Here is a 25,369-nt window from a genome sequence, read left to right on the forward strand (position 1 = left end):
GTTAATGGACATTAACCATCGTGGGGTCCCTGTCGGTGCACATTTGCTCTCAGGGTCCCCCGTGTGCCTGGTAGGGGACGCGGTGGCAGAGAACACAGTCCCTGCCCCCACAGAGGCCCTGACATGACGCGGGCCTTGGGTCAGCAGGCAGCCCCTTCTCCCTGACCCAATGAGAGCCTGGACGCAGGGTCGAGCCGCTCGTCGCTGAAAACGTGGCCCTTGTCAGGATCGGGCCGTGAGGGAGGAGGGGGCTTGCTCACACTCCCCTCGGGGTTAGACTCACTCACAGAGTCCCAGAGTCCCAGGGGAGTCACGGGCCCCCCACACCCACCCCGCCGGCTGGGTGTGGTCCAGGGAGCCATCTCGCTCTCCGTGCCCGTGGACAGACCCTAAAGAGCCTGAGTGGCAGTTGCCGTGTGCCGGGCAGCATCCTAAGTCCCATACAGGCGATCCACTGAATCCCCTCAGCGATACGACGCCCATTTCACAGGTAAGGAAACCGAGGTAGAGAGGCGAAGTTGCCCAGGGTCACAGCAGCGGCCCGGCCAGGATTTGGACACAGGCTGTCTGGCGCTCAGTCCCAACCCCACACACTCACTACCTTTCAAAAGGAAAGAGGGCAGGACTGAGAACACCATTCCCTGCTCCCAGACTCATCGTCCGGGGCTCACCCCTACTCCCTGGGGGCCATAAAAGAGGGCTGGTGAAGGGGCCTTGCCGTGAGTCCAGCATAGGGCTGCCAAATAAAAAATGGGACGTCTGCTTAAATCTGAGTTTCGGGTAGGCAACAAGTTAATTTTTTTAGCATGAGTATATCCCAAATAGTGCACGGGACATACTCATACCGAAATCCCACAATTCCCTGTTTACCTGAAATCTGAATTGAACTGGAAGTCCTGTGTTTCTATTCACTAAATCTCTGACCCCTGTCCGCCAGGATCCCCCTGTGGGGACACAGACAGCATATGGACTGTGCCCCCGCCCCACGGTGAAACACCAATGTCACAGTGTGCGTGTGCAGAGTCTCTGATGGAAGGGAAGGTCGTCGGGGAAAGGGTCCCAGGGGGTGGCTCGTCACCCATCACCCTCCCCACGTGAGTGCTATGACACAGACGGGTTCATGAGGGGCACCGCAGACCACAGCCAGGTGACGGGACGAGGGGGACCCACCTCAGGCTCTGAGAGGCCACGAAGCCAGCTCAGCCAGTCAGTGAGGAGGACCACAGGGGGGCTCCCACAGGGAGTGACATCGGAGCCGGAGCGCCGACCCTGGAGGACCCGGGGGCCCACGCGGCAGAGGGGCCGGGCTAGAGACTGGAGGGACCCTGGGGCGTAACATGGCTGACCCTCAGTTTCCTCCCCTGCAAAATGGGAGCAGCGATCCCTCCTTGCAGGGGAGCAAGGCAGGTGCCTGGCCTGGGGCAGCCTCCGTCTTCGTGCTGCGGAACCTGCCCTGTGACGGGGGTGACGGGAGTGCGGGCACAGGCCCCCGCTCTCCTCCTGGGCCAGGGCTGCGTTGCCAGTGGCAGAGGGGGTTGCCAGAAGGGTCTCCCTCGGGAGGCGGGTGCTCGGGGCACAGCACAGGCAGGAATAGGAGGGTCGGGGGCTTGCAGGTGGGAGACCCGCAGGGACGGGGTGGGCTCCAGGTGCGGGAGAGAAAGTCCGGCCCCGCAGGCAGACCTGGGCACCAGTAGGGAAAGGCCAGTCCGGGAGAAGCCGGGCTCGGGCGTGTCGGCCACAGGGGGCAGGTCACCTGATGGCTCTCTCTCCCTGACACTGGGTTGAGACCCCAGCTCTGCCACTTACTGGGTATGTGATGTCTGGCAAATCGCTGAACTGCTCTGGGCCTCGGTGTCCTCGCCTGTAAATGGGACAGTAACAGTGCCAACCAGGAGAGATGTCACGTAGCTCAAAGGAGGTCCACACACACCGGCACTGAGACCTCGTTGGAAATGAGCGACCTCTCCTGCTGCGTGACCAGGCTGCCCTGACACCGCTCTTTTCCTAAATGGTATATTGGCGGAAATACACGGTGGTAAGTCTCACCAGCTGGGGACCTGCCTGACCACGTGCGGGCATATTTCTTCTGGATGTTTTCAATTCGTAATTTTTCCACACACACACACACACACATCACGTGGTATGCATAATCTTGCCTTTTGCTTTTTTCACTTAAAACGTAACCATAAGCATTTCAGCCTCTTATTAAAAGTTTTCATCACCAGCATTTTTCTTTTAACAGGTCGATACAGAAGAACTCATTACCCTCAACTTCTGGATTTTTACTCTCGTAAATGATTCTGATAAACATCTCATCTATTTACCTCTTTGTCCGAATTCTTTTTCCCGCCTCCAGTCCCCAAAGTGGGATTCCTAAGACAACTGAAAGGCTCTTGACAAAAAGGGGTAAGTCACTTCCCAAATTTGCTGAAATTCAGCTGCCTAAAAGCCAGGCGGTGGCCGTGCCCACGGAGCTCCACGTGGGACCTCGGGACCGAGGCGTGGACACCTTTCAGGGGCTGCTCACAGCCCTAGTCTCCAACTCCATTCTCAGTGTTCCCTCAACTCTGACTCCCAAGAAGCCGCAGGTGTGGAAACTTCCGGTCACAGGCAGAACAAGATGGCAGGTGACATAAAGCATAATTCTGCAACTTGCTCCTTCCCAAATGTTGTGTCAGACCAAAGTAAAACACAAAACAAGACAATACAACAGCTCTTCTGAGGCCTCTTGAAAGCCCTGACAGGGCCTGCATCACCTGCACTAACAATACCACTTCCCCAATTTCTCTCTTCTAGAAAATGGACTTCATCTCCTGGGGCCAGGAAGAACATGGATGCTCTTAATTCCTGGAATCACGTGGTCATGAAAATGCCGTATGTCAAAACTTGCAAAGTGCGGCAAAAGTTGTTCTTAGAGGGGGGCGCCTGTGGGAGGCTCGGTCGGTTAAGCGTTCACCTTCAGCTCGGGTCATGATCTCGCGGCTAGTGGGTTCGAGCCCCGCGTCGGGCTCTGTGCTGACAGCTCGGAGCCTGGAACCCGCTTCGGATTCCGTGTCTCCCTCTCTCTCTGCCCCTCCCCTGCTCATGCTCTGTCTCTCTCTCTCTCTCTCTCTCTCTCTCTCTCAAAAAATAAACATTTTTAAAAATTTCAAAAAATAACATACCTACCTAGAAAACCCAAAAGAGATCTACAATCAAATAAATTATTAGAAGCACTAAGAGAACTCAAAACCATTTCTGGGCGTAAGCTCTACTTAGAAATATCACAATTACATTTCTATACACCAGCAATAAGCAGGAAATGTAATTTTGAAAAGATACCCTGCAATAGTATCAACAAAAAATATTAACTACCTAGAAGTAACTCTAACAAACATGCACAAGACTTTTCTAAAAAAGTATCCTTAACGAAGATATCTCACACACACACACATACACACACACACACACACACACACACAGTTAAGCTCACCCTTCTTAGTGCACAGTTGTACAAATTTTAACAAATACATGTGGTCACGTGACCACTACTAGTCAAGATAAAGAGCATCTCCAACAGCCCAAGTAGTTCCCTTGTGTCCCTGAAGCTGTCATCTTGGGCCCCAGCGTCCTGCACACCCAGTGGAACGTGTATGACACTTAGGAAAACACCACCCTATACCAAGGGCTGAGCTAGGGGGTAGGGTCCACGGTCACAGAGGACAGGATAGCGAGGAGATGTCCCCATAATGTGACCCTACTGGATAAAAACTAACACAGGTCCTCAGGCACGGAGAAATTAGGGTGTTTTTGTACAGTGGGGTCAACGACCTTCCCCACACCCATGTTTCTCCAACCCAGAGCCCTGATGCACAGAGAGGTTATGTATCCAGAGTCACACAGCACATGGGTGGCAAAAGTCTCAAGCCTCGTGCCCCTCTGCAAACACTCTCTCCCCACCATAAACTCTTCTTCCCCGTCTTTCTCTTCAGCCCAGCGCCTTGGAAGCATATGGAGGGTAATGAGCGAGGGGAGGTGAAAGCTGAAATTCATATGAGCACTTAAGAATGACTTTTCAATGGTTCAGTGACATAAGGCCTCCAATGGCAAATCTAAACTCTATCAGACAAGACAGTACAGGGGAGCGAGTCCATGGTGGCTAGAGTGAGGGGAAACGGGGCGGATGGGAAGGCCCGGGGCCTGGGGAGGTGCTGGGGTGGGCACCTGCGGGCCTCAGTCCCAGGCTCCGCCAACCAAGGCATTTGCATCCCCAATAGCAGGGGTGCCTGGTTCCCAGCCCACTCCACCTGGATCCAGATGGTCCCCAGGGGAATAGAGGACTCCATGCCCAGTGCTCCGCAGGGCCTCAGTGCCAGGTGGCCGGCAGCTGGGCCTGTCCCAGAGGAGCCCCAGAGGGCAAGGGCCAACCCCACTCACACTGTGTGCCCTGCAGCCAGTGAGGCAGTGGTGGGGCATGAGGGTTAAGTGTGTCACTGGTGGGGGCTGGGCACCCCCAGACCTCCACGCAGGGAACTTTCCGCTGTCTCCTCCTAGGACGGCCGTCCCTCCACAGGTCAGCCTGTCAGGCTTCTATCTGTGCTCAGACTCCTCTGTGCTCCCTGGGGATCCTACAGCGCTGCGTGGTGACGGCCAGACTCCTTTGGTCTCCCCAGCTAGATCGCAAACATCCCCAAGGCACGAGACAGCTGGCAAACCCCGTCTTCCCCACTTCCTCGCTGTGTGACCTTGAGCAAGTCTCTTAACACCCCTGTGCCTGTTTCCTCATTCATAAAATGGGGCTAGTGACAGCACCTTGCTTATATGTACTTGACTTCAGAAGATTAACGGAATGGATAAATGACATGTTTTTGACAGGTATCCTCTCTGTGTCCCCAGTGCCCTGGGATTCAGAAACACCTGCTAAGTGACTGCCTGGGGGAGGGCCTCTCCTCTGTCACCCCGACACGGCTTCTGTCTAGTACTAAAGCAGTGAGGCGGAGTCTGAAGAGCACAGACCACGGACCGGGCTGCCTGGGTTCAAACCTCAGCACCCCTGACTCCTTGCTGTGTGACATCGGGAGGCCCCTCAACCTCTCTGTTTCTCTGCATGCTCATGCCTGCCCCGTAGAACTGTCGGGGAGGAAACAGATGAGCCCTTGAGAAGTCAGTGCTATTACAACCATTAATAAAAATTCCTTTCCTTCCCCTCGGGCTCCCCTTCCCTCACCGGAAAGGCTGGAGGAGACGGGGAGCAGGGAAGCTAGGACAGGAGAGTGATGAGGCCCTGGTCAGCCCCCGTCAGACGAGGCTGACAAATGGAGCCTGATCCAGGAAGGATTTAGCAAGCCCCTCAAGCCGGCCGTAAATAAAGCACTGGCGGCTGGTGGGGGGAGGGGGGGCAGGCGGCAGGACAGAGACAAATGAGCGACAGATGGCCAGCCACCCATCGCCCTCCTGTGGCGGCCAGAGCCCCCAGCACGGCCCACCCAGCAAGTGGCCTGGGAGGCGGGTGCCCAGGTCGTGTATTTGAGAGGCGGACTGCGGACCTATCAGTGGGCCCTGAGGGGAGCGGGGACTGCACCCCAAGGGAGCCAGCTCTGTACCCACGGGCCGAGGTCCAGGCACTTCAGCCTGGAGGGCAGCGAGGTGCCAGCTGCGCCCCGCCCTGGGCCCGGACGCCACTTGGGAGGCACTCGGCAGGGTAAGGCTCAGCAAGGCTGACTTCTGGGGAAAGCCCACTGATGTCTTCATCCATTCATCAGTGAGCACCTACTGTGGGTCTGGCAGTGGGTGGGTACACAGCAGGGACAGAGAGCCCCGGGCTCTGGACCCTGCCTCATGGAGCACACAGACAAAGGCTGCCTCAGACACAACCCCCCTCCCACGTGCCAAACGGCCTCCCAACAGTAACAAAGACGATCACAGTCAGTCATGCAATTCTGGGAAAGGTTGCACGTCCCGCAGAGCCCAGGACAGAGCTCAGAGCCACATCTGGACGCCGAGAGGATGCCCAGCCCTCTACCGCTGGGCCCAGGAGGCAGGGCCATTGGGGAGGGGCCCTATGCTTAGGTGCCCAGGCCAAATCCCCCAGCTGTGGGGACTGGGAGTGCCGGTGGGCTTCCGGGAGGCTCAGAAACACCCCAGCGGGCACGCCCTGAAGATCAGCAGGGCCGAGCCAGGCAGGAGGAAACAGGCTCCCCAAACAGCGCGGGGCCAGGCTAGGAGCACAGAGAGTAAATATGAGTATGTGCCAGCCCAGGTCCCCCAGGAGCCCACGGTCTGACAGACGCAGACGGCCATTCGGTGACAGCCACGCACAGGGGCGGCGGGTCTAAGGGCAGGAGATGCCTGGCCGCCCGCAGGGCCGGGACACTTCTTGGGACAGAACCGAGCAGATGTTTGCAGGATGCGTCGGGCTCAGGCAGACAAGGAGAAGGAGAAGGCCGGCAGAGGGAACCGCGGAGGGGGGAGGCTGGGCGGAGCTGAGCACGGGCAAGGGCAGGGCCAGAGGACCTCGGCCTCATCCGGAGTGTGAGGAGGTGGGCGAGGAGGGAGGCTGGGGAGGTGGACGGGCCCCAGGTTAGGCCCAGACGTGTCCTGGAGCTTCACACACACGTGCACTTGACCTGCCAACACCTTGAGAGCTGGGTGCTCTTATCTCCCTGGACAGAAGAAACCGAGGCACAAAGAGACTAAGAAACTTGCTCAAGGCCACTAGGCTAATACACTGATCGAGCCAGGATTTAACCTCCCACCACCACCACCACCACCACCACCAAGCCCAGGCCTTAATGCCTCTCGGGCAATAGGGAGCCACGGGAGGTTACAGAGTGTGGGAGTGGCTGGGTTCTCGGTGTGGGGCTGGACAGAAAAGGGGTGGACGACGGGGCTGGGGGTGGGGTCCTGGCACAGCCCTGACCCACTGCAGGAAGGAGCAGCACAGAGACCCCAGAGCCAGGCCGTACTCGGGTCCCTGCTGCAATGGAGGCAGATGTGCCAGCCCCAGATGCGGGGGTCGGAGAGCCTCCTCCAGCAGGTGGCTCCCTCCCTTCCTCACGGGGACAGGTGGCCCACAGGGCCCACTGCCCTGCCCAGGCCTGGCCAGCGTCCCTTCCTCCCCAATCCCCAGAGCCCCTGCCTCCGTCCAAAGGCCAGGCCTTCGGGCTGCTCGGAAATGCGGGTGGCACTGGTGAGGCTCTGCCCGGACACCCCATTTCAGATGCTCCCGCCCACCTTTGCTGGGGGAGGCTGGCCCCAGTCGTTCCACCGTTCTGTTTTGTGGCTTACCTGCAGGTGAAATATCCAGAGGGCAGCTGTTCTCCTGCGAAGCCCCCCGTTCTAGAGCGCGGGGGGCCACGGGGGAGCAGGAGGCGGGCGGGCGTCGTCGGGGGAGCCTGCGGCGCCCCGGGGCCTGGCCGGGCAGAGACACGGCTGGGTCTGCGAGAGTAACAGAATACGAAATTCATATTAATTTTCTGTGTAGCCAGGGTTTGAATTTCAAATCAGGCCCCAAGTTGATTCAGATTGACTGCAGCCGGTCTCCCAGAACCCGTCAATCGGCGCCCAGCCACTCGGGCAGCCAGGAGACTTTCTCAGACGGGCCTAGTGCCTCCAGCCGGGGGCAGGGGCTGTGCACCCAACAGGCAGGCTGACCCGCCCCAGGCTCTGCCTCCAGGGGCCGAGTCCAGACCGTCCCCTGGCTTTCCATGCCAGCATCCCCCCAAAATCTCCACTTGGTCGGGGTGGGCGGGGGGGGGGGGCGGTTTGTTCGGCTTTGCTGAGATAGGACCGACAAAATGTAAGATATTTAAAGCATACGCTATGATGACTGGACACACAGATCCACTGTGGAAGGGCACCCCAACTAACTAACCAGCTCATCAATCACCTCCCCTTTTCACGGTGTGTGTGTGTGTGTGTGTGTGTGTGAACACGTAAGCTCTACACTCAGCAAATGTCACTGGTACAATATGGTGTCACAACAGTGTGGTCGGCTATAATCACCATTGTTTTTAAGTTTTTTTAATGTTTATTTATTTCTGAGAGAGAGAGACGGAGTGTGAGTAGGGGAGGGGCAGAGAGAGGGAGACACAGAATCCGAAGCAGGCTCCGGGCTCCGAGCGGTCGGCACAGAGCCCGATGCGGGGCTCGAACCCACAAACCGCGAGGTCGTGACCTGAGCCGAAGTTGGATGCTCAACCGAATGAGCCCCCCAGGCCTCATTCATCTTACAGCTCACAGTTCGTGCCCTTGGACCACCGGCTCCCTACCCCCACCCCTGCCCCTGGCACCCACTAACTGAAGGCTCCCCCTGCACTGGGGCACCAAAGGCACGGTCACCCGTGACCTGTTCCTGGCACCCGCTACCCACACGCTTACCTGCGGCAGGCTCCGCCTTCCAGAGCCTCATTTCCCTCACCTGGGAAATGGGACAACAGCTCCTGCTGGCTCTGCAGGGGATCTAAGAAGCATTCCATTCACTCGGCAACACTCTGCAAGCATTTAGCGCCCCCCAGGTTCCAGACCCTCTCCTTGGGGCAGGGGCAGAGGTGGACACCTCAGTGAACAAACCAGACCAAACTCCCTGCCCCCAGGATGCTGCGGTCCCAGGGCCGTGGTTCTCAACCGGGGGTGGGGGGTGGGGGGGGCGGTGCCCCAGAGGACACTTGGCAACGTCTGGAGACAGTTTTTCCATAACCCTGGGGTCAGGGTGCTACTAGCAATCCAGGGGGTGGGGGTCAGGGTCGTCAATGCACAGGATGGCCCCGAGCAGGCAGTTTACCTGCCCCAAAGGCCAGTAGCGCCCAGGGTTGAGGAGCCCTGTTCTAGGAGAGGCAGTAATTTAAATCAGTAAGCCGAATAGATTGCTAGAAAGGGCTACGTGACAAAGAGTTCAAGTCCGCACAGAGAATCAAGAACATAAGTTCCGTCTGCCTCGCACAGCAAGAATGAGGCTCGGTGGGGAGGGGACGCTTCCAGCCCTGAGACCCAAAGACAGGCCGCCCGCTTGGCATCAACCTGGGCCAGAGATGGCCCCCAGAGGCTGCCAGTGGGACCCAGAGATAAAAGGGGCGAAGTGCCTGCCCCCAGGGCCCCCGGACGGCCTCCTGCCGTCCACAGCCGTTGCCGAAAGGCACGCGCTCCCTCTGTTTTCAGATTTGTAAGAAACAAGCATGTTTCTGCACTTCAGGCTCCTTTACACCTACTTTCGTCTCTTGCTGCCACGGCGTCGAGGTCTCCCCGTCCCGGCGCGGGGCTGTGCGGGTGCGCCTGGCCGAGGACCTTCCAGAGCTGACCCCTCCACTCCCCAGGTGGTGGGCACTGGGGTGGCGTCCAGGCTCAGCGAGTGAGCCAAGAGCTGCTAGGACACTCGCCGCGGGGTGGGACCGCCAGCTCCTGTCCCCGCGCCACCGCCAGGCTCCGCGAGGTCTTGCCGAACCGGCTTCCACCCGGGTGCACCTGCAAGCCCACCGGCTACAGACAAGCCTTCTGATTGGTCCGCATCCTGCCCGTGATTGGGCGACGCGTAGGCAGGTGACGCCCGTCTGGCCAATGAGAGTGAGAAGACGGCCGCCCAGGGGATGGCGGCAAATTCTCTAACTCCCGGGACTGGCTGACCTCCGCGCTGAGCCCTAACCCGAACCCCGACTCACAGGGCTCGACGGGCTCCCCTACGCGTCGGGACGGGACGGGACGCGCCAGCCACCTTTGCGAGCACCCGGAGACCGCGCAGAGCAGATGGCAAGCCTGGGCCCTAGGCGTCCATCACGGAGCCCCTGAATGAACACCCACCCTCCGGCCCCCCAGGCCCTCCCCTTGGCCTTCAGCTTGTTAACAGGGAACCGAACTTCTTTTCTGACTTCGAGTTGGGTTTGCTGTTGCTTTCAGCCCAAGGTGCCCCGACCGCCCCCCAGCCTGGTTCTCCAGCCAATTCCGTGGCGGCTCACCCGCCTTTTTATCAAACTCATATTCTGCTTAAATCAGCCAGAGTTGATTTGGGTTACTTAGAACCCTGATGATCCAGAGGAGAGTCTGAACCCAGTCCTGTCTGCCAATGAGCAAAGGTGCCAAGACAGGAAGGAGGGAGTGTTTGGAGACAGAGATGAGAGAGAAGGTGGGGCAGAGGCTGGGGCTCCAAGAGGTAACCACCCCCTCGTGGGTGGGAACACCAAGGTCACAGGGCAGGAGCACGGGCAGGGGTCAGATCCCAGAGGGACTTCAATGCCAAGGAGAAGAATGTTGATTATATTTTTAAAGTCCTGAGATGTTGACCAAAAGAGTCACCTAGTAAAGTTGGCACTTCGGTGGGGGCACCTGGGTGGCTCAGTCGGTTAAACGTCCTGCTCTCGGTCTCAGCTCAGGTCATGATCTCAGGGTTTGTGAGTTCGAGCCCTGCATTGGGCTCCATGCTGTCATCCCAGAGATTCTCTCTATCTCTTTCTCTTCCTTTCCCCATTTGTGCGCTCTCTCTCTCTCTCTCTCTCTCTCTCTCTCTCAATATAAATAAACAACAAAAATAAATAAAATTTCCTTTTTAAAATTGGCACTTTAGGGAGTTCACCTGGACCGGGTAGTTAGGGGCCCAAGAGAGGGGTCTGGCATCCTCGGAGCCAGCCAGGGCCCACACCATCTCGGCTGGTGCACACAGCTTCCCCTCCCCAGGGAAGCGACCACCACAGCCCCCCGCTGGTCAGGGCCACAGCAGGAATTCAGACAGACACCAAACCCAGGGCTGTTTCGCTACATCCTGCCACCCCAAGTGTGAGAAGAGAGTTAGCACCCGGGTGCGATCCGGCCAGAATCATCCCTGCTGAAGGGAGAGACCTGTACGCCCACCAGCAAAATGTTTCTGTAATGCTTCAAACCCAGGGAGCGGGTCACTAGCTTTAAGGCCGTCTCGTCTCACGGCTGCCGAGGCTGGGGAAGTGACATCCCATCTTTTTATGGGACATTAATTTAAATAAAGCCTTTGCCAGATGACAATCCTTGTCTGTGGGTAGTGAAGTAAGCTCTCTGCAGGAGCAGGGGGGGGACATAAGCCAAGCTTTCCCAGGGTCTCAGGGAAACCACAGGGTAGGTCTGAGACCCTGGCGGGGGAGGCAGAGCCCAGAAACTCCTGCATCCGCGGGTGGCGTCCCCCAAGCTGGGCTCACTACAAGCCTCTTCTCAGCCTGAGCAGGCTGCTAGGGGTGTGGAAGGGCATGAGGCATTTGCAGAACCCCTGGGACGGCCGTGGAGAAGCAACAGTCCCTGGCACCCGCCATGGCCAGGCCCTCCGGGGTAGGTGTGGTTGGGTTCTTCCAGGACCCCCGAAAGAGGTGCTGCTCTTACCATCCCCGTTGTGCCGGCAGGCAAGTGAGGCCCAGGGGCGCTGGGGGACCTGCTGAAGCTCACACAGCTGGCAGGGCCTGGACTTGAACCCAGTGCCGTCCACACTCATTTACTCGCCCCTCACCAGTGAGCACTGAGGGCACAGAAAGGCTGAAGGGATCAGGGAGGCTTCATGGAGGAGGAGGCATTGCACTGAGCCATGAAGGGTGAATCGGAGCCAGGGGCCTTTAGAGCAGGGAAAGGTCTTTCCCTGAAAGGGGAAAAGTATGAACCAAGGCTCAGAGGTGAGGGCAAAGGTGCAGGTCAAAACAAAATCCCTTCAAGCCCCCGAAGAATCCCCCTTTTGAATGCGTCCAAACTGGGGAGCTGGAGAGACTCTAAGTTCCAAAGGAAGATTTGCTATTCGCTGTCTCCTTGAGCAAGACTCTCAAGCCAAGATTTTAAAATCCTCTTTCTTCTTGAAAAAAACATTTCTGGTTTCCAGCCTGTGTTTCTGGCAACCTCATTCGCCGAGTCTCGGCATCTGGGAGAAATGATGCACTCAGAAAAAGAAGGTGTGTGGCCGCCAGCAGGGAAGAGGCCAGAGCAGGGGGTGAGCCAGCAGGGAGGAAGCAGAGAAGGAAACGAGGGGAAGGGGGCCCTGGAGGGGTTCTGCTCCAAGGGGCGCCACCAGGGAAGCCCCTTGGGAAGGAAAGTGACCCTGCTGAGTGCCTGCCTTTCGGTTGGGCCAACGCTGATAAAGCACCTGCTGGGTGTGCCATGCCACTGTGTCCTGGGACAAAGGAATTAAACTCTTGGGACTCCTTTCCGCCTCGGGAGGATGAATTTGCTTTCTTTTTTTTGTTTTAATTTTTTTTAACGTTTTATTTATTTTTTTTTTTTTTTAATTTTTTTTTCAACGTTTTTTATTTATTTTTGGGACAGAGAGAGACAGAGCATGAACGGGGGAGGGGCAGAGAGAGAGGGAGACACAGAATCGGAAGCAGGCTCCAGGCTCTGAGCCATCAGGCCCAGAGCCCGACGCGGGGCTCGAACCCACGGACCGCGAGATCGTGACCTGAGCCGAAGTCGGACGCTCAACCGACTGAGCCACCCAGGCGCCCCTGAATTTGCTTTCTAGATCAGACAGGTAGTCTACCAGAGGGACTCAATCAGTTAGATGCACAAGGAGGAAGAAACATTACTTAATTAAAGACGTCCCCAGTGGAAGAGGTCTTGTGTGGACGGCTCCAGCACTGGCAAGGACAGCAGCAGCCAAGCAGGTGGTCCCAGGTGGGGGCCTCTGATCCTCACAGACTCTGAGCAGCCACTCTTCACTGGCACTCGGACCACACAAGACTCAGACACAGGCCTGGAGGGTACTTCTTGGCCCGCAGACCTTGGCTGGGGACAACGGTGTGTCAGAAGCTATCATGAGAGCAGAGGCCTTAAATACACTTGCATTTTGAGACTTGGCCTCTTGTGCTCTGGTGATCTGCCGTGAGCCAAGCACCCAGAACAAGACACCTGAAGGGGACCTGAAACCGACCCAAGGCCTGGTGCCAAACCCTGCTGGCCCACAGCCTTGGCCAGACTTGCTGCAGTCATCCTGAAGATCTAGGAGTGACAAAACAAGCATTTCCTGTGGTAAGCCAGCAAATATGGGGGTGATTTGTTACACAGCATCACCGCAGCAATAGCTGACTGATACAAAATGACCACACGGTATACTCAGAGCTCAGAGGAAATCCTAAGGAGCTAGAGAAGGCTTCTGGGAGGAGCTGACATGTGGACTGAGCCTTGAACAACACATATGAGAAGAAAGTCAGAAGACGCTCCGGGCAGATAGCGTAACCACAGGAAAGGAACAAAGGCAGGGATGAGCCGCACTGCAAGATGCTTGGTGTCACCAGAGCTTGCTGTGGGACTTGTGGTCACAGTAGCAGCCCCAGCTAGAGCCCACCAAACAGGAAACTCACACGGTTCATGCCAACCGTCAAGCCCAAGCGGTAATACTTCCTCGTTAGCCAATCTGGCCCCCGGCGTCCTGCCCCTGGGAGACAAGCCATTGTCCATTGTCCTCCACGGCCCCAGTCCGGTGCTCGCTGGAGAGGGGAATCTGCTGGCCCACAAATCTCCACGTCCACCTCTGGGTCAGGCATTGGAGAGAATGCCGTTCATTCCTGGGGGCCGACCCCCTTCACCGCCCACCTCCTCCTGGTGCAACTGGGGAGCTGGGGACAGCCTTAGGGGCTGAACAGGCAGCTCCAGGGTTTCATAGCAATCCAATTCCCTCAAAAATCTAGCAAGCTTCCAGTCCATTCCATGTGCGTGAGTCCACAGTGAACATTCTCGTCCAAGCTTAGGCTCAAAGCCTCAAGACTCTGAGTGTCCCCTGCCCTGTGCTCTGCCCACTGCCCTGGCCCTGGCCCAGTCACCTTTGTCCTGAGATCATTCAAGACGCCAAGTTCCAGAGAGAAACGTCCCCTCAACCAGATGGTTACTGGCGGTTCTCTCAAGAGCCCCGGAGAAGGAACGGACATCAGCACCCCCATGGCTGTCCACACCGTGTCAGCTTGGGGTGGAAAAACATTGGCCCTTTCGGCTCTGGAGGGCCCTAGGTACTGGGATGTTTGGTCACATAGATGCCAGCTGGGCTTTCCATCTCCTCAGAGACACGTTGGGTCTGACCCCAGTCCACACCTCTCGGGCGGGCCTTCTCTACGATCCCCAAGGAACCAGCCAACATTCTGAACCTTTCCGTCCACGTCCCCCACGCTACGACCCCAGACAGAACGTGGCCGTCGTCCCAAAGCACAGCAGAGGACAGTGAGCTGGAAGACCTCACCGCTGCAGGACCTGGGTCACCAGCTTTCCCACCCGTGATGAGTCCGCATTGCACAACACCCCCCGCCTTTTCCATTCAGCCAAGTCCACATTTCTGGAGGTGTCACTTACGACGTCCTGCTTCTGGGCCCAAAAATCTGTCTCCGGTTTTTAAGCAGCTGCACGGAAGGGTTACCTCATTTTCCACGCTCAGAGCCCCCAAACGGGCCTCAGTTGTGCTGGCCGCTGCTTCCCTGGACACCCCTAGGCCCTCGGGACCCTCGCTGGGAGGCAGGCGGGCCCTCAGAAGGGCACAGGGGAGGCGGGGGGGGATGTGTGGACTTTCTGCTCCCACCAGAGGGTCGAATCTGCCGAACCTGCTTCCTTCCCTCCTTTCCCAGGAGTTGGGTCCCAGGGAGCACTCCCCAGTAACCCTCTGGCACGCTATACTCCACCTTGGAGTTGGCTTCCGGGGAAGCCCAGCCAGGAACACCAAGACGTGTATCACTGGCACCCCAAGGAAGGTGGTGGAAGTTCTTCACTGTGAAGGCCGGGCTGCAACACAGATCCAGGAAGAAGTTCAAGGGCCACACAAGGGAGCAGCAGGCCTCAGGGGCCAGAGCTGCGAAGCCCCTCCAACATCCAGGAAGCTCAGGTCCCGGGGCCAAGGGGGCAGCCAGGCTGCATGCAGGGGGCAGGGGGGGTAGCTGGGGCAGAGGCATCACCTGCAGAGCGTACAGAGAGCACGCACACACCTGTGGCCTGCGGCAGTGTCCCTCTGAACCTGGAGACTCGGGTAAGTCCTGTCCGTGTGCAGGGATGAGACACAGAGGCAGGCTGCCCAGCGTTTCAGTCATGGGCTGTTTGAGCAGCAAACCTTCACCCCTACCTGCCCGGACCACAGCCCCTGGCCCACGGGAGCCCCTGGGCAGCCTGGGGACACTGGGGGCCTGGGAACCCTGCGGCCCCGCAGTAAATGCCCACCCACCCCTTCTCTGGGCAGCTGCCATGCCCTGGAGCCAGGAGGCTGCACACCCAGGCAGCAGCCAAGGGGGCAGAGGCTTCACCTCCACTTGGGAAGAAGAGAGGAGTCAGAGGGGTTTCAGAGTCATCACAGAGGCTGGCGGGGCCCTCAGGGTCACAGAGGGGCCGGAGTTGGAGGAGGGGGCTGGCAACAAGAGGAGGGTGAGGCCGCTCTCTCCCGAGTTCATCCCAGAGTGCTCCCTCAGGGAAACCAAGGGCCAGGGGGAACAGAGCAGAATGCCTCAGGCAAAGAGGCAGAAAGAATACGGGACGCATCCCATTCCCCAGACTCTCTAGCTATGTTCTGATCTCCATTCCTTTTCACAGGCCGTTCCCTACCCTGGTAGGTTCTGGGAGGTTCTCCCACCACCCTTTCAACAAGCAGGCTAGATAGCAGCAGTCCAGGGCTCATCAGGAAGTTCCAGAATTTGTTCAGAGACTCAGGCTTTTCCTATCTTCTTGCTTTGGGATCCGCAGCACATAGTTTCCCCCCACCACCACCACCCCTTATAGTCACAAGATGGCTGCCAGAACACCAGGCATCATATCACCATTCCAGGCAGGAAGGAAAAGTCTAAGTATGTCCCAGAGGCCCCGCCCAGAAATGCACTCAGATGTCTAGGGCAGCACTGGGCCACATGGCCACCCAAAGCACAAGGGAGCCTAGGAGTCTGTCCTTTATTGGGCCACAGTGCTGCCCCGACACAAGGGAGCATCAGGGTTCTGGTTGGTGTAAAGAAGGAAGGGAATGTTGGATAGGCAACTCATCCTCTTCCAACTGTGTGGAGGGTGGGCAGGAGGGATCAGAATGGAGGCAGGGGCCCAGGGAGGGGCTGGGCAAGGGTCCGGTCGGAGCTGAGAGCGCCCTGGGCCGGGAGGACAGACCGCACAACACAGCAAGGTCTCCAGCCTCCTGATGTGTGAGAGGAAAAAGCTGGACAAAGCGCCCGGCCAGGGCAGTCAGCTTCCCCAAGGTCCATGACCTTGTCAAGCCGGCTGCGTGGGGCCATCGGCCCCGTCCACAGCGGCCTCTCCCCAGTCACCCTCACACAGCGTCCACCACGTCCCTCTGTCCTCCACTCCCCAGCCTCCCTGGCTTCCTCCAGGCCCGGAGGAGGGGTCCGGTGGGGAGGGCGGCTCTGTGGCTGGTGCTGACCATCCACGCCCTTCACCACGGCCTCAGACCGGAGGGCTGTGGCGGGCGGGCTGCTTCTTTGCTATCCTCCCAGGCTTAAATTCCGAGGGGCTGTTTGCCAAGACCTCTGCCTCGCGAGGTTTTCAGGGCCCCCCAGAAGGCGGCTCCCACAGCCCGCCTCCTTCCCTGGGCCGCTGGCGGTGCCCGCACCCGCGGGGAGAGGGAGCTGAGCCGTCCTCTCCCTCCAGAGCCCTGTCCCGTCTGCCCCTCACCCCCCTCCCCGCCACCATCCCTGAGATCCTAACATGGCCACTCGCCTGAAGCCTGCCTCCGTTTCCCCGGCTGCCTCGCCCACCGTTGCCCCTCCAGGATCTCCCCTGCAGCCCCGCCGTGTCGGTGCCTCTGTGTTCACCTCCTCTGCCGGCCCAGCTCACATGCAGCTCACACGCGTGTGCACATGGACACACACACCACACACACTCCCACGGCCACCACCCCACCCCCCCAGGACGTCCTGGCTGCAGGCCCGTGGCCCTGTGGGAGCCACACCAAGCAGCCAGTTTCTCTCCTGACTCGTCATGCAGGGCAGTGCAGGGCCGGGCGGGCCTCTCCTCTTCCACTGAGCTGCCCCCCACCCCCCGTGGGCCCTTGTCCCCGTGCGGCACTGGGTCCCGGCCAGTGACTCCAGCAGCGTCCCCGGCAATCGCTCTGCCCCAGCAATGCGCACACAGCAAAACCCTCCTTGGGCCCGTGGGCACCATCGGACTGCCTCTGCCTCTGACCGAAGGTTCTAGTTGTGTTTGGGGGTCCCACTCGTGACCCCCACATCTCCCACCTGCAGGGCCCTTAGGTCAAGGTCAGGACTCCGCCTTTGCTCTCTCCCTGCTTTCGGCCCAGGGTTCAGCCTCCTGGTCTTCCTCTGCAAGGCCTCCCTGCTCCCAGTCTAGCTGTGTGCCTTAAGGGAGGTCGCTTAACCTCTCTGAGCCTCATATCCACCTTAAGAGGAGTCACGTGGAAAGGAAGGGGACTCCCAGAAGTCAGGGAAGCTGGACAGACGAAAAAGGAACAGATGAGCCCCTGTCTCCCCGGCATGGGGGTCATGGGGTAATGGGTTGGTGACTCGGCACCACGTTGTGTCCCTAAAGGGAGACTGGAAACACCACCACTTAGCTCTTTCACTTTTCTGAGAGAACAGCCACGCCCTCCCACACGAGAGCCGTGGCCGTGGCCATGGCCCCAGGCTGCCTGCTGGCTGGTTTCACTTAGTCTCCAGAAAGACTGGTTTCTGGACCCAGGTGTGGGAGGCAGTGTGGACCACATGGAGGGAAACGGGCCTGGATGGGACCCCAACAGAACACAGCCTGTAAAAACCCCGCCCGGCCTCCTTCCTGCCAAATTTCTCGTTTCTCCCAAGAGCCCCCCTCCTGCACACGCCTCGAGGTGCCAGTCGCCAGCTTCCGGCCAAGAACACGCCGCTGACCAAGCACTTGGCGGCTGGCCGGGGAGGATCCCGGCGACCTTGTGTTGACCTCACGCGGAGGGGCAGGGCTGGCGGCCCTTCTAGGACATGTCACGTCGTGCCCACTACACGGTCTGCATCTCCGCCGAAATCACGCGCTCCACGCACACGCAGAGAACGGCCGCTCTGGCCCCTCCTCCCCACCCTGCCTTTCTTCACGGTCCACACACGCGGAAATGTGAGGCAAGGGCTCGCCTTCAGGATCCAGGACCCCGCGCGGAGACCACTGCGGGCGGAAAGGCGGAGGGAACCCAGGAGGTATAACACCTTCAGGGGGCCCCAGGATGACGTTTGCCTGGAAGAGATTCCGGAACCCCCCCCCCCCCATGCCTTGGGCACAGCAGACAGTGTTCACAGACAAAATGACAAGGGACTCCATGGGTATCGCTGGGAGACTCAATCTAGCAGAAACACATCTCCCCTCGAGCGTATCCTGTAAAATTACCCAAGAAAGGGGTGCTTTGAATTGAGCGGCACTCCCCCATCACCGTGCTGCTGTCGCGGGGCACCGCTAACACTCCGTGCACACTTTCAGGGTCACTTACTTACCAAATATCGATTGAGAGCTTGCTTGTCCTAGAACTTGCCCTGGGCACCGGCATACAGCAGTGCCTGGGCACACGGGGCACCGTCCCGGGGGCTGACGCTTCCGGGGACGAAAACGGGGTGCCCGGGGAGGCGCTGTTCCACGGGCCTCTCAGCCCCGTGGGAAGAGCGGGCGTGGGGCTCACAGCCAGCACACAGGAGGCCTCTTGGGTTGAATAAAGGAATGATCAAACGGAAAAAAAGACAAGATACGTAGACACCATTTGCTAGATATGAATAGAAGGACCCAAACGAAAATCCTCAGGAACACAGCCATGGCCCAAAAGCGGCTCTGCTGGTGACTCCCTGGCTTTATTCTTGAAGCAGAATCTCTCAGGGGCCTCCTTCCTTCCTTGCCAGAGTTGCCAATTTTAGCCGATAGAATCCAGGACACCCAGTGAAATTTGGATTTCAGATCAAACAACGATTTTTTTTTAACATAAGTATGTCCCATACGTTGTTTGAGATATACTTAGACTAAAAGTATTCACTGTTTATCTGAAATTCAAATTTAACTTGGCGTCCCGTGTCTTACCTGGCAACCCTATTCCCAGGTAAGGGCAAGAGGCAGGGTCAGAGGAAGACCTAGAAGTGGGGCCGTGCCAGCCTCCCAGGAAGAGCCTGGACAGGGGAGGCTGGTGGAGAGGCCAGCCTGTGAGGACACACCTTTTGCGCGTGCTGAATTTTGTGCTATGTACGTGAGTTACTTCTTTCTTTCTTTCTTTCTTTCTTTCTTTTTTTTTAATGTTTATGTTTGAGAGAGACAGACAGAGACAGAGCGGGAGCTGGGGAGGGGCAGACAGAGGGGGAGACACAGAATCCGAAGCAGGCTCCAGGCTCCGAGCCGTCAGCACAGAGCCCGACGCGGGGCTCGAACCCACGAACCGCGAGATCGTGACCTGAGCCGAAGTTGGACGCTTCACCGACCGAGCCCCCCAGGCGCCCCTTGGTGCCCCAATTTCTAAAATGATTATTCCGAAAATGAGAGTCGATGTTAACGTCAGGGGAAGTTGGGGTTCAGCTCTCCTAAGCCATTTCAAAGATAAGCAGGGAGCTCAGTGCGGGTCAGGACGTGCCTGAGCTCCTCCAACCACGCCAGCCGCCTGGCTTCCCTTTTTGAATTTGGGGCCCACGCTCCCTTTCTCCTTCATCAACGCGAAGAAAGCGTGAACTTTAACAAGAACCGCTGATGTGTCCCCCCTCGGAACGGCCACACGGCAATCTGCACACATGTGTTCAGAGCAGCACCGCGTGCAACAGCCGAACGGACGAATGAACGAGCAGGGGCAGGAAACATCTACACCGTGGAGCGAGGGAGAACTCGACGCTCGGTGGGAGGAGTCGGACACAAAAGGCCACGTGTCGTGGGATTCCGTTCGCGCGAAACGTCCAGAACGGAAATCCGGAGAGACAGGAAGGAGACTAGTGGCTGCGAAGGGCGACGCCGGGGCCCGGGAGAGACAAGGGTGACTGGTAGCAGGTGTCCCTCTGGCAGGGTGCAAGTGTTCTAAAATGGGCTGTGCTGATGGTTGCAGACGCTAAAACCCATTTACCTGCCTATAAAATGGGCAGATTAAATGGCATGAGAATCACAGCAAAGCCCTTGGAGAGCCTGAGTGGCACCGTCAGTTGAGCGTCCGACTCACGATTTCAGCTCAGGTCATGATCTCATGGTTCATGAGTTCGAGCCCCGCGTCGGGCTCTGTGCTGCCAGCACGGAGCCTGCTTGGGATTCTCTCTCTCCCTCTCTGTCCCTCCCCCACTCATGGGCATATGCTCTCTTTCTCTCTCTCTCTAAAATTAAAAAAAAAAAATAATTGTTTCAAAAGCTGTTAATTCTTTGAAAGATCCAGTGGTCCCTTCTTCCCCCAGAGGGAAGGCAGAAGTCCTGGGAAGGGCTGTGTGGTCTGTCCCCCCGCCCCCCCTGCCCTCCAGCGGGCCAGGCCCCCCAGCCTGGTTTCTCACAGCCTATCCCCCCCCTGGACCTCGCTTCCCCAGATGGGTAACCCCTGCCCCCGTCAGTGGGGCCTGCCCACCCCCCTACCGTTAACCTAGCTCATTTCTATCTCTTTCCTCCCTTCTGCACGGTGCACAGCCCCTCCCCGGTCGACCCAGCCCCTCTCCTCCCTCCCTCCGCACAGCCCCACGTGTCACAGACGATGCACTCACTCTGCTGTTGCATCACTTGTCCCCACTGGACCGCACGCACCGCTCAGCGGGCGTCACACAGATGCGTCCCCAGCACCTACGACAGTGCCTGCCACCCACTCAGAGCTTAAAACCTATTTGGGGACTGGAGAAGATTGGGGGTGGGCTGGTGGGAAGAGGAGCGGGGTTCCTGAGCCACCACCCGCCCCCCCCGCGAAAGAAGCAGGGCTAGAAATGTCTGAGGGCCCCAGAAATAAAACAGAGGAGCTTATAGATCTGACGGTCCCCTGAGCTTCCCACGGGCGTCCAAACTTGGCGCCTGCAGCTCAGAAAGGGGAGTCTGTTCCCTCCCCTACACCAGCTTCCCATCCCTTCCCCGTGTGGCTCAGCCAAGGCACCCCCCGCCCCCAGGTTCTGCCTCACTCCGGGTCTAAACCACAGCAACCCTAATACGGTCCCGGATGAGACCTGCCTCCATCCGGGCCCCCCATCGAGGCTGCCTTCACCCCAGCTCCTGTCCTCACTCGGATGGTGCCTGTTTGCAGAAGCCAAAGCCACTGGAGGGGGGAGGGGGAAGCTCCTGCTGGAAGAGGAGGAAGAGACAGATCCCTCCATCCCTCCCCCTCCCCCTCAACTCCTGCCCGCAAAAGCGTTCTTTCTCACTGGCATTTATCTAAACCTCGCCCAGAGAACTGTGCGCCATGCCATCCCCCCTCCCCGCGTCGCAGGCGGACCAGCAGCCTGGGCACACAGCCCGTGCGGGCCTGGCTCGGGTCTGGGCACCATCCCGGCCCCGGGGGGGTGGGGGGAGGCGGGTTTGCCGGGAGGAACGTGGCCGGCACAGCCTGCCGGTGACGCTCGGTGAAGTGGGAGGGCCCTTCTGCTCGGAGAAAGACTTGGCAGCCGTCTGTGTCTGTGCAGCGAAAAACCGGAGTTAAAATATTGTACCCAAAACATGAGGCGGTTTCCATACAGAAATCCCTGGGGATGATCAACTTTGGCGCGGCACCTGAAAAGGCGGCTCTTTCTACTCCGGCCCATGTTCAGAGCGGGCTCGCACACGCGCAAGACGAGAAGCCTGTGGGCCCCTGCTGCCCACGGCAGGTTTTGGGGTTTTGTGCTTCGTGTCCATTCTTGTCTGGGCTCTGCCACCAAAGCCCTCCGCGCCCCGTGAGGACGTCCGAGCCTTTCCCGCCTGCCTGCTTCTTCTCCTTTGCTGGGACCTCCGGGCTGTCTGTCCTTCACGGGCCTGAGCCCGCAAACCCAACCTGTGTCTTCTTGGCCCGGGACTGGGCCCGAGAACGACTCCAGGGATCGGCTGCTTGGAACCAGGGGGGGTGGGTCGGGGGAGCTCTCTCTTGCCCCGGGACCTGAGTTCTGAGGACACAGAAGCCTGGATCTTGGGCACCCAGCTTCCCTAGCTGCACAGAAGAACCACAGAGTAAAGCCAAGGCCAAGAGAAAAGCCAGAGCTGGGAAGTGGAGAGAGAAGCGGGGACACCCGCACCCCCAGATTCAGCAGAGCCCAGAGCCAGGAGTCACGTGGCCTTCCTAGTTACAGGAGCCACCAGCTCCCTCTCCGCTGCAAGAGCAGACAAGAATGTCCAAATGAGGGGTTCCCAGGTGGCTCAGTCTGTCAAGCGGCTAAGCGTCTGGTTAATCAAGTCTCTTGATTTCAGCCCAGGTCATGATTTCACGGTTCCCGGGATCAAGCCCAGCGCCGGGCTCTGTGCTGTCAGCGCAGAGCCTGCTTGGGATTCTCTCTCTCTGCCCCTCCCCTGCTTGTTCTCTCTCCCTCTCTCTCTCTCTCAAAATAAATAAATAAACTTAAAGAAAAAAAAAGGAAATCCTGAAATCCTGACATCGTTACGACATGGCTGAAACATTGCTCAGTGAACTAAGCCCATCACAAATGGGACAAATGCGGGGGTCCCAGGGTATGTCATTTCGTGGACACAGAAAGTGCAATGGGTAGGTGGGTGGGTGCCAGGGGCTGCAGGAAGGGGGACAGGGAGTCAGTGTTTACTGGGAACGGCATTTCCGTTAGGAAAGGCAGAACGTTCTGGAGATGGAGGGTTGGGGACAACTGGATGACATCCTGAATGCACTTGGTGCCGCTGAACTGGCCGCTCGGCGGTGGTTAAGATGGCTTCGGGTTATGTGTTTGCAGCACAGTGTTTTTTTTAAAACCTGGAAAGCATGACGTGAAACATGCTGAACGGGACGCGTTAAATGACTTGGGCAAACAAAACAGGGAAGCCCGACCCAGCTGTTCGCAAGCCACGAAAGTCACTTTTGGAACCATGACAGGAGTCGTGATTTTTTTGGTGTTTGCAGAACACTAGCCAGGGCTCACGCCTGCTCAGCTAGACACGTGTCCGGGCTGTGGACCAAGGCCACGGGACCGGCTGACATTGCCCGTCGTCAGGAGGGGCCCAGCCAAGACCATTTAATCCCTGCACTCACAGAGGTCTCTGCGCTCTGAGCTCACATGAGCTCAGCCGAGCTGAGGTTCCAAGAGCTGTAACCCGTCGGAACGCATGGCCCCCGTGTGGCCACAGAGCAGGGCCACGCCCAGCCTCTCCGCCACAGCTTCTTACCTTCTAGATGTTTCTGCGTTTACAGCACATACAATGTTCACAGCTGTGAATCTTGGGAGTTGAGAGAAACCCTTCACGCTCTACATTCCACACTTGATCAGCGTGTGGTTCACCTTTTTTCAATCACGTGTTTCCATGTTGCAACTTAAAAACACATTTAAGAAGATGGGGTCCCTGGGTGGCTCAGTCGGTTAAGCATCCGCCCGCCTTCAGCTCAGGTCATGATCTCACGGTTCATGAGTTCGAGCCCCGCATCAGGCTCTGTGCGGACAGCTCGGAGCCTGGAGCCTGCTTCGGAGGCTGTCTCTCTCTCTCTCTCTCTCTCTCTCTCTCTGCCCCTCCCCCACAAAAAATAAATACACATTAACACATTTTTTTAAAAAACAAGTTTAAGAAGAAAATTTCCTTTACGTGGGAAGGTAGGATTCTAAAAATCAAAAATGAGTGCAGGGCGTTGTATTTAGAGAGAGCTCACACAGCCAATGCTTTGTCGTCTTCAGAACGACCCCAGGGTGCACCCATGAGACAGGAAAGAGGTACTGATAACACTTAGGTCGCCATCCAAGCACAAAGGGCTGAATCTGGCACAGCCCGGGGGCCTCCAACTCCACATTGAGCAGAGCCCCAACCAGCCAAGCACCTGTGTTTCCTAATTCCCACAGCCAAGGCCGGCCTCTCCCCATCCCCCGGCTGCCTCTCCCCCTCCTGGCCTGTCTTACCTGCGCGGTCACACCATTCTGGTGCCTGCCTTGGAAGCCAAGGGGAATGACCTCTCTATGACTCGCGGTCCCGGAAGGCAGGGCACAGCTCCTTCACTTCTGAACCCTGAGCACCTAACACCAAAACCAGGGCTTAGATCAATGTGGAAGGAAGGGAGGGGCGGGGAGGGAGGGAAAGGGGAGAGGGGGAAGGGGAAGAGGTCAAGATTAGGGGGTCGATTGTCAACATGGTCTCTCCTGGGTAGGAAACGCCAGCAGGGGCTTTGCACATAACTCACTAATTGCTAATCCTTCAGGCAAAATAAAGTCATCATCAAAAGTATTAGTTCATGGCCATGGCAGGAGAGTGGAAGTACACTGCCTGTGCGGTTACACAGGGAATTCTACCCTCCAGCGACAGCCGGCAGTGAAGCGGCAGTGTGGACAACACTACTCCTTCCTCGTACACTTCCTGGCCTCTGGGGACACCGTGGGTGCAGCCAAGTCACAGCCGGGACTTCCGCAGAGCTCGAGTCTGGACGCCTGCAGCCCAGCTCTGAAACCGTCCTCCCCTGCCACCTCCCCTGGGCTTGCAGTGGGGCCTGATTCAGCCTGAGGAGGGGGCGGGAGAGGGGCGGGGAAGGGGGAGGAGAGGGGAGGGGCAGTAGGGGCTGGAAGGAAGTAGGAAGGGGGCGGGGAGAGGGGAGGGGTGAGGAGGGGCGGGGAGACGGGGCGGGAGGGACTGGAAGGGGTGAGGGCAGGGAGGAGGCAGGAGGGGGCGGGGGGGGCGGGGAGGAGGCGGGAAGGGGCGGGGAAGGGGGCGGGGAGGGGTGGGAAGCAGCAGGAGGGGAAGGGGAGGAGCGGAGGAGGGCGGGGAAGGAGGCGGAAAGGGGCGGGGAAGGGGTGGGAGGGGGCGGGGCGGGGCGGGGTGGGGAAGCAGCAGGAGGGGAAGGGGGCGGAGGAGGGCGGGGAAGGAGGCGGGGAGGGGCGGGGAAGGGGCGGGGGAGGGGCGGGGAGGGGCGGGGAGGGGCGGGGAGGGGCGGGGAGGGGCGGGGAGGCCTCGGAGACAGAGAAAAGTTTTCAGGTGGAGTCCAGAGCAGGGAGGGTCCGGCGTCCAAATCCATTCCCTGTGTCTGGCATTGAGGGAGCAGGGCAGGGAAGAAGCGAGCCCCGAGGAAAATGAGGGCAGCCCCCAAGCCCCATGACCCGACTTCAGCAGAAAGATTTGATCCTAAAGGCCGTGGGGAGTCCTGGAAGGCTTTAGACAGGTGACTGCCAAGGTCAGAGTTTTATCCCAAGGCCGTCTCTTGGGGAACCCAGCCTCAGGCACCAGAAAGACTCTGAGCACAGCCCCCGCTGGCCCAGCAGGGGCAGGGACTTGATCAGAAATAAGCCTTTGCTTCAAGCCCCTAGGGTTGGGGAGCCCTTTGTCACAGCAGCATGACTTAGCCAAGCTGGAGACCATAATCCCGTTCGGAGAAGAGGACATAGGGCTCAGGGAGGTAGGTGGCAGTCTAGATGTTCCCAGAGCTGTCCCACAGCCACTC

At 58.5% G+C, this 25,369-nt stretch overlaps 2 protein-coding genes across 2 annotated transcripts in view; both read right to left on the minus strand.

The window, feature by feature from the left end:
• The window catches only part of LOC132693151 (uncharacterized), a 40,017-nt gene extending 29,408 nt beyond the window's left edge, over positions 1-10,609 (minus strand). The window contains exons 1-5 of the mRNA XM_081795422.1: positions 10,527-10,609; positions 9,451-9,524; positions 9,186-9,317; positions 7,267-7,416; positions 1,807-1,861 (exon numbers count right to left, since the gene is read on the minus strand). Coding sequence (XP_081651548.1) covers positions 1,807-1,861; positions 7,267-7,416; positions 9,186-9,317; positions 9,451-9,524; positions 10,527-10,609 — 494 coding nt within the window. The remainder of the gene's footprint in view (positions 1-1,806; positions 1,862-7,266; positions 7,417-9,185; positions 9,318-9,450; positions 9,525-10,526) is intronic.
• The window catches only part of SORCS2 (sortilin related VPS10 domain containing receptor 2), a 535,095-nt gene extending 511,138 nt beyond the window's left edge, over positions 1-23,957 (minus strand). Inside the window, exon 1 of the mRNA XM_081795485.1 lies at positions 23,844-23,957. The gene's annotated coding sequence lies outside the window, so the exon portion shown is untranslated. The remainder of the gene's footprint in view (positions 1-23,843) is intronic.
• Between the last annotated feature and the right edge of the window lie 1,412 nt (positions 23,958-25,369).

The sequence above is a fragment of the Panthera onca genome, chromosome B1 (assembly GCF_046562875.1).
Source record: "Panthera onca isolate mPanOnc1 chromosome B1, mPanOnc1 haplotype 2, whole genome shotgun sequence".
Taxonomy (NCBI): Eukaryota; Metazoa; Chordata; class Mammalia; order Carnivora; family Felidae; genus Panthera; species Panthera onca.